The sequence below is a fragment of the Pseudophryne corroboree genome, chromosome 1, assembly GCF_028390025.1.
Source record: "Pseudophryne corroboree isolate aPseCor3 chromosome 1, aPseCor3.hap2, whole genome shotgun sequence".
NCBI classification, from domain to species: domain Eukaryota; kingdom Metazoa; phylum Chordata; class Amphibia; order Anura; family Myobatrachidae; genus Pseudophryne; species Pseudophryne corroboree.
The window spans coordinates 798,262,178-798,280,026 of record NC_086444.1 but is presented as its reverse complement, the minus strand read 5'-3'; the positions used below and the strand labels follow the sequence as shown (position 1 = coordinate 798,280,026).

At 45.6% G+C, this 17,849-nt stretch overlaps 1 protein-coding gene across 1 annotated transcript in view; it reads right to left on the bottom strand.

Annotated features, from left to right (window-relative positions):
* Positions 1-10,918: 10,918 nt before the first annotated feature.
* Positions 10,919-17,849, bottom strand: part of LOC134947337 (uncharacterized) — a 7,373-nt gene continuing 442 nt past the window's right edge. Inside the window, exons 1-2 of the mRNA XM_063935510.1 lie at positions 17,766-17,849; positions 10,919-12,736 (exon numbers count right to left, since the gene is read on the bottom strand). The exon at positions 17,766-17,849 is cut by the window's right edge and continues 442 nt beyond it. Of these exons, the coding sequence (XP_063791580.1) occupies positions 12,305-12,736; positions 17,766-17,849 (516 nt within the window). The 3' untranslated portion in view covers positions 10,919-12,304. The remainder of the gene's footprint in view (positions 12,737-17,765) is intronic.

The following is a 17,849-nucleotide window of genomic DNA, read 5'->3' as shown; positions in this document are numbered from 1 at the left end:
AGGAAATAGAAAACCGGGTTATAGGTGAAACGGATTCAGTATGAAAAGCTGGCAATCAGGATACTGGCGTTCAGTATCCCGACACTGGCATCCTGATTGCGGCAATGCCATCAGGGGTGCATTAGGTACCGTAACCTCCCTCCCCTATCCTCTAACCCTCCCTGTCCGCAGCCTTACCCTAACCTCCCCCATTTGTGCCTAACCCTAACCTCCCCCAGTGGTGCCTAAACCTAACACCCCCTTTCCTGCAGCCTAACCCTCCTCTCTTAGTGCCTAACCCTAACACTCCCCCCGGTGGTGCCGAACCATAACCCCCCATTATCTGCAGCCTAACTTTAACCTCCCCTACCCTGCAGCCTAACTCCAACCTCCCCCTGTAGTGTAGTCACCAAAAGATATCCCGCACCAGTTTTATAGGTAAGTACTCAGATGGTTTCTCCCCTCTCAGAATTAAGCATTTAGTAATATAAGCTATACAATGGCTATTTATTTGCTCTGAGGTCCTAACCCACTGCTCACAAGGAGAATCATCGACACAAAGAAAAGAAGAGCTCAATCGTGGGTGCACTGGGACAACAATAAAAAGTTCAATCTTTATTGGTATACATAAAAAATTTTTGCATAATGTGAAATAAGGTGAAATTTACAAAACAAAAAAATAAAGGGTGAAATTATAATAAAAAAACTTTTTTAATAAAGGCTGTCACGCCCCTCTACCCAGGGCCATCTTAACAGCAGTGTAGGCCCGTGGGCACAGCAATGCACTGGGCCCCCTACACATCCTCCAGCGGTATGGTTTGGGGGTGCTATCAGTGGCAGCTTTGATGTCCCGTGGGCGGTAGAGGGTGTTCTATCTTCTGCTCAGCATGTAGGACCTGGAGCAGTAATTTCTGCTAATTACTCCTTTACTACACAGATGGGGTGCGAGGGAGAACACTAAACTGTAGAAAGGGGCATTGGGCTGAATGAAGGGGCCCTGGTACATGACTTCCAGGGTGCTAGGGGGTGTTTAAAATGTAGGGGAGGGGTGGATAGTGGAATGGGCTTAATATTTATCATTTTCTGGTGGGAGGGCAGCTTGCTTGACTGCAGATATCTCAAGTTCCTGGAAATTGATTTCTTAGCTTTGAATGGTATAAAAAAAAGCTATAGAGTCCCCCCTTTCAGGAGGTACTGGGTACTTGGGGATCAGAGTTCAGGAGCCAGAGCAATCCACCAATGAAACCAATGAAATATAAAACAACATACCAGGCGTGTGGATCTGGAGCAGGGACCACCTGCTTTAAGGCTGATATTTCTGGTTCTGGGCATAGTAGAAACAAGCCGCCAGTGTCCGCCCAAAGAGGAGAGCCCCAACTTTTGCAGTATTCCCTCAGAAACACTCTAAGTCAGACAGAAGCTGAGATATCTGTCTGGGAAGACCAATCAACAGGTTTGGATAGGGACCACTGCTTTGAAGTTGGATATCTCTGGTTCCCCAGGGCCGATTTTCAAAAATCTGGTACCCCTGGAAAGAGTGGACTCTCAGCTATCAGCCTAAGGCCCTTATACTCCTGGAGCTCTTGGGCAAGAGCCCATTGAGCCCATATGAAAAGACGGCCCTGCCTCTACCAATAAAGGCTTATTAGCCCCGCTAAGGAGTGATTGTAAGTATATATAGTTGTTTTATTTATTGGTCGCAAGTAATTCTCATTAAACTTGCAGATGATTTGTACCGTCTCTAGTGGTAATATTTCGTTACAAGTGTTTCCTATATATTCCACAGAGTTCTTGCAAAAGCAATAAAAAGTGGATCCCCTATGCATACGCTGTTACTCTACATGTGTTACCATATATGCTATAATGATGGTGTTCATCGATACTGTATAAATATAGGTACCGGATATTTTCCAATACTAGTGTGGTCCTCTTGTATTATCTTTCATAGGACAGAGCGCCTGTATATGCTGCACGTTCTAATGGATAGTCAGTTAAGAGCTATGGTGATTACCCTTTATAAATCTTTCTTTATCTTCTTTGTGTCGATGATCCCCCTGTAGTGTGCCTAAACCTAGACCCCCTACCGCAGCCTATACCTAAGGCGGCCATTAATACTTACCTTCGAGATCCTGACTGTTGGGATTCTGTCATCGGGATCCTGATCCTTTCAGGATTCTGCCGTCGGTGTTCTGACGGCTGTTGAGATTCCGGGGTTGGTATTGCGGCTGCCGGGATCCTGAATGTATACTGGTGAAACAGTGAACTCACATTGCCCAGCAACGTTCCATCCCTGCAGTAATAGGTTATGTGACAAATGACACTCCATGTGCTGTGAAATCATATGTCTGTTGCCACTTTAATGGAGAAGCAGGGCCTGAATCAGATGCAGCAATTATCATTGTCCAAATCTACACACTGCCCACAACATACCCCCTTTACAGTACAGTCAGAGCACGGTTGCTGGCTTACCTCCAGAAATCTTACAAATGCCAGACAGAGCTTATGTAATGTAAGTGAGCTGTTGGCTTTTTAAGTTCAGACAAAATGTTGCTTCACTTTTTAATACACACAGTGAATAGTGGCATCACCAGACATGTCAAACAAATCGTATTGATTTTGACTGGATGACTAAAGTATTAGGTTAAGGGGGGGGGGGGGGGACGACGACTTTAGTCTTAGACCCTGTCCCACATCACAGACTGTTAAATAAACCTGAAAGCTTGAGTGGATAAGAACTTGGTTGCAGGATAGGAAATGTAGGGCGGGATGTAATGAAGTCCGAGTTCATAGACCGCACTCGTAATCAGATTTTTTTTAAAGGGGCAATCACGAACAAGGTTAAACCGTGATTGACCCTTTAAAAAAAAGTCTGAATTTGGCCAGCATTCCGCAGAGCCGCCAAACTCGGGCGTCATTACATCCTGCCCATAGAGTTTAGTAAATGTGCATTCACAGGAGGGAAAGGTAACAAGTGGAGTACCCCAGGGATCTGTACTTTGACCAGTGCTTTTTAATATTTTTAATGGTGACATTGCAAATTATATTGAAGGGATAGTATGTCACATGCAACAGGGTAGACAACAGGAGGGGTAAAACAAATGATTGAGGATCTAGGTAGACTAAAGGAATGGTCAAGAGTGTGGCAACTACAGTGTAATGTCAAGAAATTTAAAATCATGCACTTGGGTCTCAAAAATCCAAAGGCTAAATATAGTATTAATGGCTCTATACTGGAAACTACTGAGGAGCAAAGGGATCTAGGCGTCACTATTTCAGGTGACTTAAAGGCAGGAAAGCAATGTAACAAGGCAATGAGGAAGGCTAGTCACATGCTTGGCTGCATTGGGAGAGGAATCAGCAGCAGAAAGAAAGAAGTAATAATGCCACTGTATGAGTCATTGGTACGGCCTCTTCTAGAATACTGTGTTCAGTTCTGGAGGCCATATCTCCAGAAGGATATTAATACATTAGAGACTAAACAAAATTATGTATTGTCTACATCACAAAACTTACCCTGAAAGACTAAAAGATCTTAACATATATTGGGGGTGTTTCAGACCTGATCACTGGGCCGCTAACTTTGCTGTCCTGCATTCAGATAGTCATCGCCCAAGGGAAAGTGTAAATTCACAGTGCAAGTGTGTGATCGCATGTGTACACCGAGCTGAAAAAATCCAGTGTGTCCAGTCGGTGCACAGCCCAGGACTTACTCCTACAGTGCGATGAGAACAGGCTGATCGGGGCCGGAGTTGATGTCACACACCCTCCCTGAAAACGCTTGGGAACACCTTTGTTTTTCCGGACACTCCCATTAAATGGTCAGTTACCACCCACAAACGGCCTCTTCCTGTCAATCACCTTGCGAACGCCCATGCAAAAGAAATATTTGCACCATAATGTCGCTGACTGGCAATGCCCGTTGTTGGCCGACGTGCGTGCTGTGCATACGCATGCTCAGTCTATTGCTGTTCGCCCGCTGTGCGAAAACGCACTGCTGCAATCAGGTCTGAGTCACCCCCATAGTTTGGAGCAGGGAAGGGAAAGGGGGGACATGACAGAAACTTTCAGCTATATCAAGGGTTTTAACACGGTACTGGAGGGAGACATCCTTCAAAAAAAGAGAAGTATTAGAACTAGTGATGTGCATGTTCAGATTTACCTGGATCTCAACACAGCATTTTATTGGCTCTCAGATGTCACGTCTTTTGGATAGCCAATAAGAAAAATCCGGATAAATCCTAAATCACGTTAATTTTGGCGTTAAGAACCGAGTAAATCCGAACCCGCACATCTTTAATTAGAACACGGGGACAAGCATTGAAACTGGAGGGAGGTAGGTTCAAAGGAAATTTGAGTATAAATTACTTTACAGAAAGGGTAATGGACAAGTGGAATAGCCTCCCATCAGAGGTGGTAGAGGCTAAGACAGTAGAGCAATTTAAACATGCGTGTGGTAGGCATAAGCATATTCTTAAAATGAACTAAAGATCAATAAAGGTTTGAGGTTATTTTAAGGTTAAAAAAGGGGCAGACTAGATGGGCCAAGTCATTCTTATCTAACATTAAATTCTATGTTTCTATGATATGCGTGATTGTGTAGGCATTGGGTGGTACTTTGTACATTGATGGCATGAATGTAATTGTATATAAGTACCTACATAAGGCTATAGTATACTATATTGGATAGTGTGTTTTGCACTTACTTTTAGTGCTAAATTTTGAGGTAAAACCAGCCAAGAAACAGCGGCTTCCTTGCTGTGACTTTAATGTAATTGTCCTGCCGGGGGCTATCCTATTATCCCCAAAAACCGGCACGAGCGGTGGCTTATCTGGGCTTCTGATGCTGCACTGGGTGCCGATTCCTGGCAGCTCCTGGTGGAGTGCTGACCTAAATCTCTCCGATCACATGACAACCGCTGGGGTCAGGGGAAGAAGGGGCTGCGACGCTGCTCTGGCTCTACTTAGTGCTGGCTCCCGACCTGCCTGTGGAAACAGTCCTGTTTCACTGAAACTGTGTGTTTTTGGGAGAAAGGGCATTTTTTTACAGGCGATCTATGAGGGAGATTATGAAAGTAACACCTATCAGCACAGACGTGCTACATCTGAGAGGCGTGTCATAAAAATTACTTGTATCCAAATGTAAATAAGCCCCAAAGTTAGTAAGATCTACTTGTTGAAGAAAAGACACTGATATTTTTCAGGATTTGTTCATGTATCGGGTTTTACAAGAAGTTCCATATACAGCGCCGCAACTAGACTTTTTGGTGCCTTGTGCCACAGAGAAAAGGGGCATGGCAAGATTGAGCCCAGAGAAAGCCTATGCTATGATGCCTCTTTCCACATTTTATATATATATTATAATATATATAAATAATACACACATTTATAGACCACTGCAAGAAAATGGATTTGGACATGAATCCTCTTTATACTACATTTACTTAACTTGAGAGCTCGTTGTTAATCAGTTACAATACCCTTTACTAAATAAAAAATGTCAATATACTGCCATACCCAGTATTCAAACCTATAACCTGTTGAATTCTAATCAAACACCCTACTCATTGAGCTATTGATCCTGCATAAAACTATGAACACTACATGAAGCTACTGGTACTTTGTAAAAAAAAAAAAATCAGCATTGCAATTGAGCAGATCTATGTAGTGTGCAGCCACACATCCAAGCTCTTGCAGCCACCGTCTACATAGATCTGCTCAGCCGCAATGCTGATCACCCCCTCACAAAGTACAGGGTAAGCTTCAAATAGTTAGAATTCTCTAGCTTAGAATTATCTACCTTTTACGCAAGGGCAGATAGCTCAACAAATAGATTGTCTGACTGCAATGCCACAGGCAATGGGTTTGAATAATTGACAAGTGCTGCCAACAACGCCCTCTACCCTGCAGCGCTATGGGGGTCATTCCGACCCATTTGCACGCAGCGGTTCTGCGCTGCAGTGCGAATGGGTCGGAAATGCGCATGCGTGGCGGCCGCAATGCGCAAGTGCGTTCTTGCTTGATGACGCAACGACCACAAGAAAGAAGAAAGTGATCGCTAGCGCGATCGCAAGAAGATTGACAGCGGGGAGGCGTTCTGGGGCATCTACTCACCGTTTTCCGGATGTGGAGATCCGAACGCAGGCGTGTCCAGGCATTTGGAGGGCGGATGTCTGACGTCAATCCCGGGTCCTTAGTCGCTGGATCCGTCGAACAGGGTAAGTAGGTCTGACCCTGGTCTTGTTTTGCAGGAAACTTTTTTAGCATAGCAGGGCTGCACAAGCAATCACAGCCCTTTTATGCTAAAATACACTCCCCCATAGGCGGCATCAAGTTGAACACACGAGCAGCAAAAAGTTGCTATGTGCGATCAACTCAGAATGAGGGCCTATGTGCGGTGCTCCTTCCGCACACTTTAAGTTACGGCCCTGCTTCTGCATACCTTGATGCCATTATCATCTATTCTCTAGACTGGGAGTCTCATTTGCCTAAGGTTGAGGCAGTTTAGTCCAAAACGCAGTTACAAAACTTCTTGGGTCTAATAGGGTTTCACAGGAAGTATTAGAATGTTTTAATGAAACTGGCTGATGTAGCAATGTTCTCAAACCTTTAGCCATAACTCAAATTCCATTGGGAAAATAGTCATACAATGCATTAACTATAAGCCTATACAGAGATCATTGCATGCAATACAAAAATGGTCACACATCCAATCTCTTGCAGCCACAGTCTACATAGATCTGCTCAGCCGCAATGCTGATCAGCCCTTCACAAAGTACAAGGTGAACTTCAAATAGTTAGAATCCTCTAGCTTAGAATTATCTACATTTTTATGCAAGGGCAGATAGCTCAATGAATAGATTGTCTGACTGCAATGCCACAGGCAATGGGTTTGAATAATTGACAACTGCCGCCCCCTACCCTGCAACGCTATGTGCCCCTTCCGCACACTTTAATACCCCTTTTCCACTAGCTAAAAAAACACGGGTAAATGCACGGGGGCGCACATTTACCCGTGTTTATTGCTAGTGGAAAAGGGTCCCTCTGCAAAAACCCGGATCAAGTGACCTGTGAATCCTACCCGGGTAGGACACGGGAATGATCCGGGTAGGGTTGTAGTGTAAACGAAAGCCGCGTCGATGCGACACAGCTCCCATTTACACTGTATGGAAGGGCGGCGCTGGGAGATCACATGACAGCCCGTACCGCATCACCAGAGCATCACCAACCCGGCAATATGCCGGGTTGGGTGAGTGCAGTGGGAAAGGGGGCTCTGATGCGGGTCGCAGCCGAGTAGCTCCCGTGTCAGGCTCCCGGCTGCGACCCGCATTAGTAGTGGAAAAGGGATATCAGTTACGGCCCTGTCCATATATTGTAAGTGGCCATGGGAAACCTTATTTAAATGCAAGTAACCATAAGGATCATTGTGCCTTATAACAATTACATTTGGGTGGGTTATTTTATTTCTGTGCAGGGTAAATAGTACAGGCTGCTTTATTTTTACATTGCAATTTAGATTGCAGTTTGAACACACCCCACCCAAATCAATCTCTCTCTGCACATGTTACATCTGCCCCATCTGCACTGCACATGGTTTTGCTCATTAGAGACCGGGGTTTTGGGTTTTTTTTTCGGAGACATAAACAGCTGTGTTATTTATTTATTTTGCATTATGTTGTAAAACCCAACGCTTCTTATCGTGGACATGGCCAAAATTCAAAAGGGCAATGTTTTTACTAGCAAAACACAGCTAGTAAAATCATTGCCCTTTTAAGTTTCGGGCATAAACACAATCAAAAGCGTCCAGTTTTACAACCCAATGCTTCGTAAATTGTGTGGATGGAGTTTTATATGCATTGCACTCCTCAGCCCAAGGACTGTAGGCACTTTGTGATGTACGTACGTGTACAGTATGTCAACCAGTAATCAGAATAGGAATTTAGAAGTGGGGGTATGCAAATTTGAATCGAATGCATCCCCCTACTCCCCCTCCTCTCACTATCTGTTTCCCACTCTTATCCCCTGCACCTCTCACTGCCTGCTTCCTTCTCCCACTCCCTGCTTCCTCTCTTAGCCCCTGCGCCTCTCTCCCCAAATCCCTTCTTTCACCCACTGCTTCTCTTCAATCGGGGACACATCCACAATTGGCGCTGAGATGAAGCATTGGGTTCTTGTACCAGGGCAGATGCAGCGTCAGTTTAAACTAACCACGGCTGCTTCTGATTGGTTGTCGGCAGGGCTGCCAAGAGAAATTCTGTGCCCCGGCACAACAACTTCCTGGGGCCCTCTGCCGCCACTGGAATGGGTGTGGCTGCAACATGCTGCAGGCATGGCCACTCCTCTTTGGGGGCATATCTAGCACATCAGAAGCACCCACTCACAGGATCATGGCATGCCTCCCAGCCAGGGTAGTAGAGAGCCTGGCTGGGCCCAGGTACCTTTCAGGGGGCATGGCCTAATCAAAGAAAGGCGTGGACCTGGGCCCCCACTCGGCACCTCTATCAGACCTGGGCCCCGGTAATTTGTACCCTCTCCCCCCTCTCTTGACGCCACTGGTTGTCGGTCCCTGAGCTGCGATTGGCTTGCAGTTGGCATCAAATTCAAAAGGACATCACTTCTTTTAATTGGCTGCCAGTACATGATCCACGACTAGATTGTGGGTGGAGACAATTTTAAACTGTCGCCACATCTGCTCTGGTGCCGGCACCCATTGCTCTGTCACACAGCCAATGAGAGATGTGACACATCTCCACAAAATGATGCGACTGTTTCTGTTCTCTGGAGAAGGTGCCGCAGTGTGGAGAAGGTGTTAGTCAGTGCTAGACCCAAGTATGGGATCCAAGCACCTTATCCACACTTCAGCAAAACTGAAGTGGCGGTATGTCACACACTGTATGCCGCCACACTTTGAGTACTGATGTGACCTGTAAACAAAAGTACATGTCTGATTGGGATCTTATAAATATACCGGCTGTTGGGATCCATCTCATCAGCCGGGATATCATACTGAACCCGTCTAATTGTTGTTAGTGTTTCACAGGTCACCATGATGACTGTACCAGGTGACCTAGCTCATTTGTTCCATTTTAAACCCTGGGGGCATGACGTCAAGGATCTGGGACAAACAGAAGTGACACATGCTATGGCAGTGTCTTGGGGTTATCTCGGTGCAAATGTTTCCAAGAGTAAATGTTTAATTTGTACATGTGTTTACTAAATGGCCCCATACACTAGAACAATAATGCCCGATTTCAGCCCAATTCGGGCATTCAGGCTGATATATTGGGTGAAATCTGGCATTTTGGCTGTGTAACCGATCCGATACGCGGCCCCGTGAGCGTCGGATCGGATCCCCTAGGTTGCTAGTGCTGCACTCGTGATATATCGTGATAGCATAGAATCGTATGGAAAAAGGTGCGTTTTTTGTGCCTGCGATATATTGCATGCGATATGTCGTAGGAAGTTTGACTGGCATTCTCAGGACACTCCCATCAGTGGCAGCAGCAGCATATCAGCAGCACGCAACGCAGCAGGAGAAGAGCCCAGAAGATATTAATCCAATCAAATCGGATATTGTTTTGGCCCAAGTAGGTATTTCCACTGACCACCAATTATTGTTCATCTAGCACACTGACCACCAATGTATTCACACTGTCCACCAATGTAATCACACTGACCACCAATGTAATCCATCACACTGACCACCAATGTAATCACACTGTCCACCAATGTAATCACACTGTCCACCAATGTAATCACACTGACCACCAATGTATTCTAAATTATTATTCACATTTTATAATTTTCATGTGGGCCCAAAGTCATTTTCAAACCCCCTTATGGCCATGTGTTTTCCCCGCCACTGTACCCCCATGCTGCACCTTGTGTTTCTGTGTGCCCAAAGTCATTTTTACCCCCTAAAGCCATTTGTTTTCATCACCACTGTACCCCCATGCTGTACCCTGTGTTTCAGGCAACCCAAAGACATTTCAACCCCCTAATGGCCATGTGTTTTCACCGCCACTGTACCCCAATGCTGTACTATGTTTTTCAGGGGCCCCAAAGACATTTCAACCCCCTAATGGCCATGTGTTTTCACCGCCACTGTACCCCAATGCTGCACTATGTGTTTCAGGGGCCCCAAAGACATTTCAACCCCCTAATGGCCATGTGTTTTCACCGCCACTGTACCCCAATGCTGCACTATGTGTTTCAGGGGCCCCAAAGACATTTCAACCCCCTAATGGCCATGTGTTTTCACCGCCACTGTACCCCAATGCTGCACTATGTGTTTCAGGGGCCCCAAAGACATTTCAACCCCCTAATGGCCATGTGTTTTCACCGCCACTGTACCCCAATGCTGCACTATGTGTTTCAGGGGCCCCAAAGACATTTCAACCCCCTAATGGCCATGTGTTTTCACCGCCACTGTACCCCAATGCTGCACTATGTGTTTCAGGGGCCCCAAAGACATTTCAACCCCCTAATGGCCATGTGTTTTCACCGCCACTGTACCCCAATGCTGCACTATGTGTTTCAGGGGCCCCAAAGACATTTCAACCCCCTAATGGCCATGTGTTTTCACCGCCACTGTACCCCAATGCTGCACTATGTTTTTCAGGGGCCCCAAAGACATTTCAACCCCCTAATGGCCATGTGTTTTCACCGCCACTGTACCCCAATGCTGCACTATGTGTTTCAGGGGCCCCAAAGACATTTCAACCCCCTAATGGCCATGTGTTTTCACTGCCACTGTACCCCAATGCTGCACTATGTGTTTCAGGGGCCCCAAAGACATTTCAACCCCCTAATGGCCATGTGTTTTCACTGCCAGTGTACCCCAGTGCGGTTCCATTGATGTTTGGGTAATGAGGAAAGGATTTACTATAAAAAAAATCTTTATTTAAAAAAAAATATTATTACAAATTAAACACCATGTAAACAAAAAACCATTTAACCATATAAATAAACATATTAACATTTAACCATAATAACATTTAACCATATACCTTAAATAAAACAATTTGTAAAACACTAAATACAGTATGTGCACCACTTTTTTTTTATCATTACTGGTATGTCTCTAGATAGTGACATAGACTTCATCACCGGCCTACTAGAGATGTACCGTGGACATGAATGTTTATGGAAGATCAAGGCCAAGTGGTATTCTGACAAAGTGCACCGGAATGTGGCATTGGAGGAGTTAGTGAAGTACTGAAGGCCCGTTGTGTCCACTGCAGACAAAGAATGGGTCAAGAAAAAGATCCAGAACCTTCGCACGGTGGGGGTCATTCCGAGTTGTTCACTCGTTGCCGATTTTCGCTATGCTGCGATTAGTTGCAAATTGCGCGTGCGCTTAGTTATTTAACACAAAACTTAGCTGTTTTGCTGTGGCTTCTGCGGCGCTTTTCAGTCGCACTGGTGTTCGGTAAATGATTGACAGGAAAGGGGCGTTTCTGGGCGGCAACTCAGCGTTTTCCCGGCGTTTGCAAAAAAACACAGGCGTGTCAGTGAAAAACGCGGGAGTGTCTGGAGAAACAGGGGAGTGGCTGGCCGAACGCAGGGCATGTTTGTGACGTCAAACCAGGAACTAAACGGACTGAGGTGATCGCAATCTAGGAGTAGGTCCGGAGCTACTCAGAAACTGCAAAGAATTATTTAGTAGCAATTCTGCTAAGCTAAGATACACTCCCAGAGGGCGGCGGCCTAGCGTGTGAAATGCTGCTAAAAGCAGCTTGCGAGCGAACAACACGGAATGAGGGCCGGTGTTCCTTAAAGAACACAAAAAAATTGAGCAGTCGAAAAAGTCTGGAGCAGGTTTGGTCCAGATTTACAAAACCTCGCTCTGGTTCTACAGCATGCTGGAGTTTGTCCTGGACCAAGAGCATACCCGGACAGGTTTCACCTCCCTCCCTCGGACTGCCACACCAGAGCCTGAAGACGGTGAGCCATCATCTCTCGGCACCTGTAAGTATACAGTACAGTACACTAATTAAATGTGGGCCTCCTGCCAATCGACTGCACCCACCCCTTTAAAATAGGCCAGGTACTCGTCCCTGACCTATTTCGCCCTAGAATGGAGTGGAGGTGGTTCCACAGAGGGAAATGGTGAATTCTTGTCTGGGTGTTCAGGGTCTGGGTCTCCTGGCGTTCCTCTGGACTGTGTCCTATGCTGGGTGGTTTTGCTGCGTAAATAGTTATGCAGGATACAGCACGCAGTCACCACCCAATCAATCTTCTCCACCTGCAAATTGATAGCCGTAAGGAATATGCGGAAGTGGCTAGACAGGATCCCAAAAGTGTTCTCTACAATTCGTCGAATCGACTAAAATTGTAGATGCGCTTCTCCCTTGTCAGCTGCCTTTTGGGGGTATGGCTTCATAATGTTCTCGTGGAGTGCGAATGCCTCATCAGCCACGAAAACAAAATTGAGGCCGTGCTGGGTTTGCTCCCTAGATAGCAAGTTCAGGGTCTTTGTTGTGAGCCGCTCGTAGAAGGTGGAATTCTCCAGCGACCCACCGTCTGATGCACGACCGTTTTTGCCAACGTCAATAAATATGAATTCATAGTTGGCATTCACCACTGTCATCAGCACGATGCTGAAATACCCTTTATAATTAAAATAAAGGGTGCCGCTGCTTGCAGGAGGGTTGATGCGGGCGTGCTTGCCATCTATCGCCCCACCACAGTTCGGGAAATGCCAGGTGGTGGCAAACTCCTCTGCCACAGCTTGCCATTCAGATGTACTTGCAGGGAGCTATAAAAAATAGAAATAAAAAATAATAAAACGTATTTAAACAGTGTTTTGGTTTTTTTTTATCTACTACAGAATGCAAGTGTGGAGATTCCCCCCACCCCAGATCTGAGCCTCAACCTTGATACAGAGAAATCACAGCCCCAACTTCCTACCCCTGAAACTCCCACTACCCTGGATACCTCTGCATCACCAGCTCCTCCGCCGTGCCCCCGGAAGAGAGCCCCCCAAAAGAACACCGCCCAGGAGGGCGAAGACATAATATTCGAGGAGATAAAGGCAAGACTTTCCCGCAACACCCCCACCCCCACCCACCACCCCTGATCACTACTCTGATTTTGGGGATTTTACGGGCTCTTCTATACGCAAACTACCCCCGGGTCAAGCGGATCAGATTGAGAGGCTTTGTCTCAAAATGCTAAACAAAGCACGCAAATCTAAACTCCACGATGATGTTGTACTATTCGACCGCTGTCCTCTCTCTCTTCCTCCCACCCAATCCCATCCTATTCTGCCCACCCAACCCCATCTCATTCCGCCCACCCAACCACAGCCTACTCCCCCACCCCTCTGCTCCTTAGCCATATACTCTGCTATGCTGGAGGCAGAGGAGGACATGCCCCAGTTTGAAGATTTGTAGGCATCTTATAATTCCCAATAAATATGGTGCGGTATAGGCTATATGGTGTTTTGGGCCCAGATTTTTGGGGTAGGATACACGCATGCTGTATGTGCATAATAATGGGGCCGGGACCATTCATTCTGTACTTTACAGCATGTGTGTATTCTCCCAATCTCCAATCTGTGCCCCCCAAACACCATATAGCCCTCCATCTTAGGAGTGAAAGTACCGCACCATATATATTGGGAATGAAAAGTAAAATAATCTATTATTTAATCCTTTTAATTATTTCATTATATATATATATATATATATATAAAGTCACATGCCAAACACTCGGGGTGAGGTTTAAGACAGAACCAGCACTCTGCGTAGTTTTCAAGACAAGTTTTACTCCAAGCCGTGCTCCAATCATAAAGTAATCACATCGACATCAGCATGAAAGACAAAGGCATATACTCATCACTGGTAAATTCCCAAACAGCCGTTTTCGGTGAAAAACCTTCCTCAGGGGAATAACCATGCATAGGATCTAGCTGCCATGTGAAAAAGTGCTTGCGTGCCGTGCAACTTTTGCATCAATTGTGTGCACATTTTATGTGCTCACAATACTGTACTCACCACAAACACCTGGAGTCCAGTGCCGCCCAGGGAGGCCAGTCCCGCCGCTGCAAGTACACCCGGAGATACGGGCCGTGGAACGCACGCCGTTCACCACGTGTCCGGAAGTTCCGGCACGTGGAGCGCAGACTGCGTATCACGCGGCGGAAGTCCCCCCAAACGGTGTAGTGCACGCTGGCAAGATGTCCCCGGGCAACAAAAAACTGTCCCCCGTGGTCCAGGTGGCAGTAACAGTAACACATGTAATACAGCAATTCTTGATTCACCATGGATTACAATGCTGGCCACAGGATTAACATAAGCAAAGACATTAAATATAACGAAAGTCAAAATTACACAAAATAGGACACCTATGTGCCATCAGTATTAGTTAATGTAATAAATAATGTTCTAATGTGCTCATGAGATCAAAATAATCCTGTAGAAATACTCACATGGGTGCATCAGAAAAAAGAAAGAGAAAAAACCAACATAAAAAAGTAAAAGACATGAGAGATAATAGGTGGGAAATGCAGACATGTGTACACAGAGTCTCAGAAAGCAGTAAATATCATAATGTTATTGTACGGAGGTTGATTGATTTTGTTGCCAAACTTAACAGCATTCCGGGATCCATCAGATTTACCTGCACCTATGACATTTCCGAGATTAATTTCCTCGATGTGTCTGTACGAGTGCAGGATGGCTCTATAGTCACAGGGATATACAGGAAGCCCACTGACAAAAACTCCCTCCTTCTTGCATCTAGTTTTCACCCCATGGCATTGAAGAGGGGTCTACCCTATTCCCAACTGGTTCGTGTTGCCAGAATCACCTCTGATCGTAGGACACTACATGAGGCACTCACCAGGATGGGCGATAACTTTATCAGTAGGGGTTACCAGAAGACAGAAGTACGCCAAGCCATTGATAAGTGCATGCAGCTCTCACGAGAGGATCTATTGAAACCTCGGGCCAAATCGGAGTCAGACCGATTGGTGTTTGCCAGCACATATTCGATTTCTTCCAATGATGCCCGACAATCCATCCGTAGACACTGGCATATCTTACAAACGGATCCTGTGATGGGGCAATATTGTGAACAGCTGCCACTTTTCTGCTATCGACGAAGTCGCAACATGAAGGAGCGAGTAACCTTCTCAGATATTAGCCCACGAGTGGGCAGGGGAACTCAGTGGCTACGGCTTCAATCTGGTGCTTACCGATGCCATGGATGCGTTAACTGTAGCTTTATGCTAACTGGCAAGTTCTGCTATCATCCGTATAAGGGAACCAAATATACCTTGAGGCACAGAATGACCTGTGAAACTAAATTTGTGACCTATATGATTGCTTGCCCGTGTAAGAAGATCTACATTGGTAAAACCATACGGATGCTCAAAGAGAGGATTGCCATGCATAGATCCTCGATTAAAAAAGCTTACCAGAAGGTTGATGGCAGTACACCTCCTGTTGCCAAGCATTTTGTCTCTGCTGGACACAAATTGAGTGAATTCACCTACATGCCGATTGATCATATACCCCCCCTGAGGAGGGGAGGTGACAGACACAGACTGCTACTTCAGCAAGAATGTCGATGGATATATCAGATGGACGCTATGACGCCCCATGGGCTCAATGAAGAATTTTCCCTGGTACCCTTTCTTTAGGGTGCAGTGATCTGTTGGATCCCGTGATATGCTGATGGACACGATGATTAATGTGTCCACTATAACAATAACATTATGATATTTACTGCTTTCTGAGACTCTGTGTACACATGTCTGCATTTCCCACCTATTATCTCTCATGTCTTTTACTTTTTTATGTTGGTTTTTTCTCTTTCTTTTTTCTGATGCACCCATGTGAGTATTTCTACAGGATTATTTTGATCTCATGAGCACATTAGAACATTATTTATTACATTAACTAATACTGATGGCACATAGGTGTCCTATTTTGTGTAATTTTGACTTTCGTTATATTTAATGTCTTTGCTTATGTTAATCCTGTGGCCAGCATTGTAATCCATGGTGAATCAAGAATTGCTGTATTACATGTGTTACTGTTACTGCCACCTTGACCACGGGGGACAGTTTTTTGTTGCCCGGGGACATCTTGCCAGCGTGCACTACACCGTTTGGGGGGACTTCCGCCGCGTGATACGCAGCCTGCGCTCCACGTGCCGGAACTTCCGGACACGTGGTGAACGGCGTGCGTTCCACGGCCCGTATCTCCGGGTGTACTTGCAGCGGCGGGACTGGCCTCCCTGGGCGGCACTGGACTCCAGGTGTTTGTGGTGAGTACAGTATTGTGAGCACATAAAATGTGCACACAATTGATGCAAAAGTTGCACGGCACGCAAGCACTTTTTCACATGGCAGCTAGATCCTATGCATGGTTATTCCCCTGAGGAAGGTTTTTCACCGAAAACGGCTGTTTGGGAATTTACCAGTGATGAGTATATGCCTTTGTCTTTCATGCTGATGTCGATGTGATTACTTTATGATTGGAGCACGGCTTGGAGTAAAACTTGTCTTGAAAACTACGCAGAGTGCTGGTTCTGTCTTAAACCTCACCCCGAGTGTTTGGCATGTGACTTTATTTACGATTTAACCGGACACCTGCTTTTTATTAATGGAGAGTGTCAGTGCGGCTTCCCGGGACTTTGTTCTGTGATTTTGCTATATATATATATATATATATATATATATATATATATATATATATATATATATATTTATTGTGATATGCTGTTTTTAAAAAAATGTTATGTGCCATGTTGGCAACTAATTGCATAAAGTTCTATGTGCCATAGGGGGTAATTCCAAGTTGATCGCAGCAGGAAATTTTTTAGCAGTTGGGCAAAACCATGTGCACTGCAGGGGAGGCAGATATAACATGTGCAGAGAGAGTTAGATTTGGGTGGGTTATTTTATTTCTGTGCAGGGTAAATACTGGCTGCTTTATTTTTACACTGCAAATTAGATTGCAGATTGAACACACCACACCCAAATCTAACTCTCTCTGCACATGTTATATCTGCCTCCCCTGCAGTGCACATGGGCCCTCATTCCGAGTTGTTCGCTCGTTGCAGAGTTTCGCTATATTGAGATTAGTCGCTTACTGCGCATGCGCAATGTTCGCAGAGCGCATGCGCTTAGTTATTTTACTCAAAAGTTAGGTATTTTACTCACGGCATAACGAGGATTTTTCATCGTCCTGGTGATCGGAGTGTGATTGACAGGAAGTGGGTGTTTCTGGGCGGAAACTGGCCGTTTTATGGGTGTGTGCGGAAAAACGCTGCCGTTTCTGGGAAAAACGCGGGAGTGGCTGGAGAAACGGGGGAGTGTCTGGGCGAACGCTGGGTGTGTTTGTGACGTCAAACCAGGAACGAAACTGACTGAACTGATCGCAATGGCTGAGTAAGTCCCGAGCTACTCAGAAACTGCAAAGAAATTTCTATTCGCAATTATGCGAATCTTTCGTTTGCAATTCTGCAAAGCTAAGATTCACTCCCAGTAGGCGGCGGCTTAGCGTGTGCAATGCTGCTAAAAGCAGCTAGCGAGCGAACAACTCGGAATGAGGGCCATGGTTTTGCCCAACTGCTAACCAAATTCCTGCTGCGATCAACTTGGAATTGCCCCCATGGTTTTGCCCAACTGCTAAAAAATTTCCTGCTGCGATCAACTTGGAATTACCCCCCATGTTGGCAAATAATTGCATAAATTTGCAGTTAGTTAAAAAAAACAAAAAACACTTTTTTTCTATAAACAGTTTAAAAGTAACTTAACAGGTGTGGTGTGTTACCTTTAAATACTGGTCCTGCAGCACCTTCACAATGGCCTTGCAGGTGTCAGGGATTATCCGACCCAAAGCCTGGGGGGAGATGAG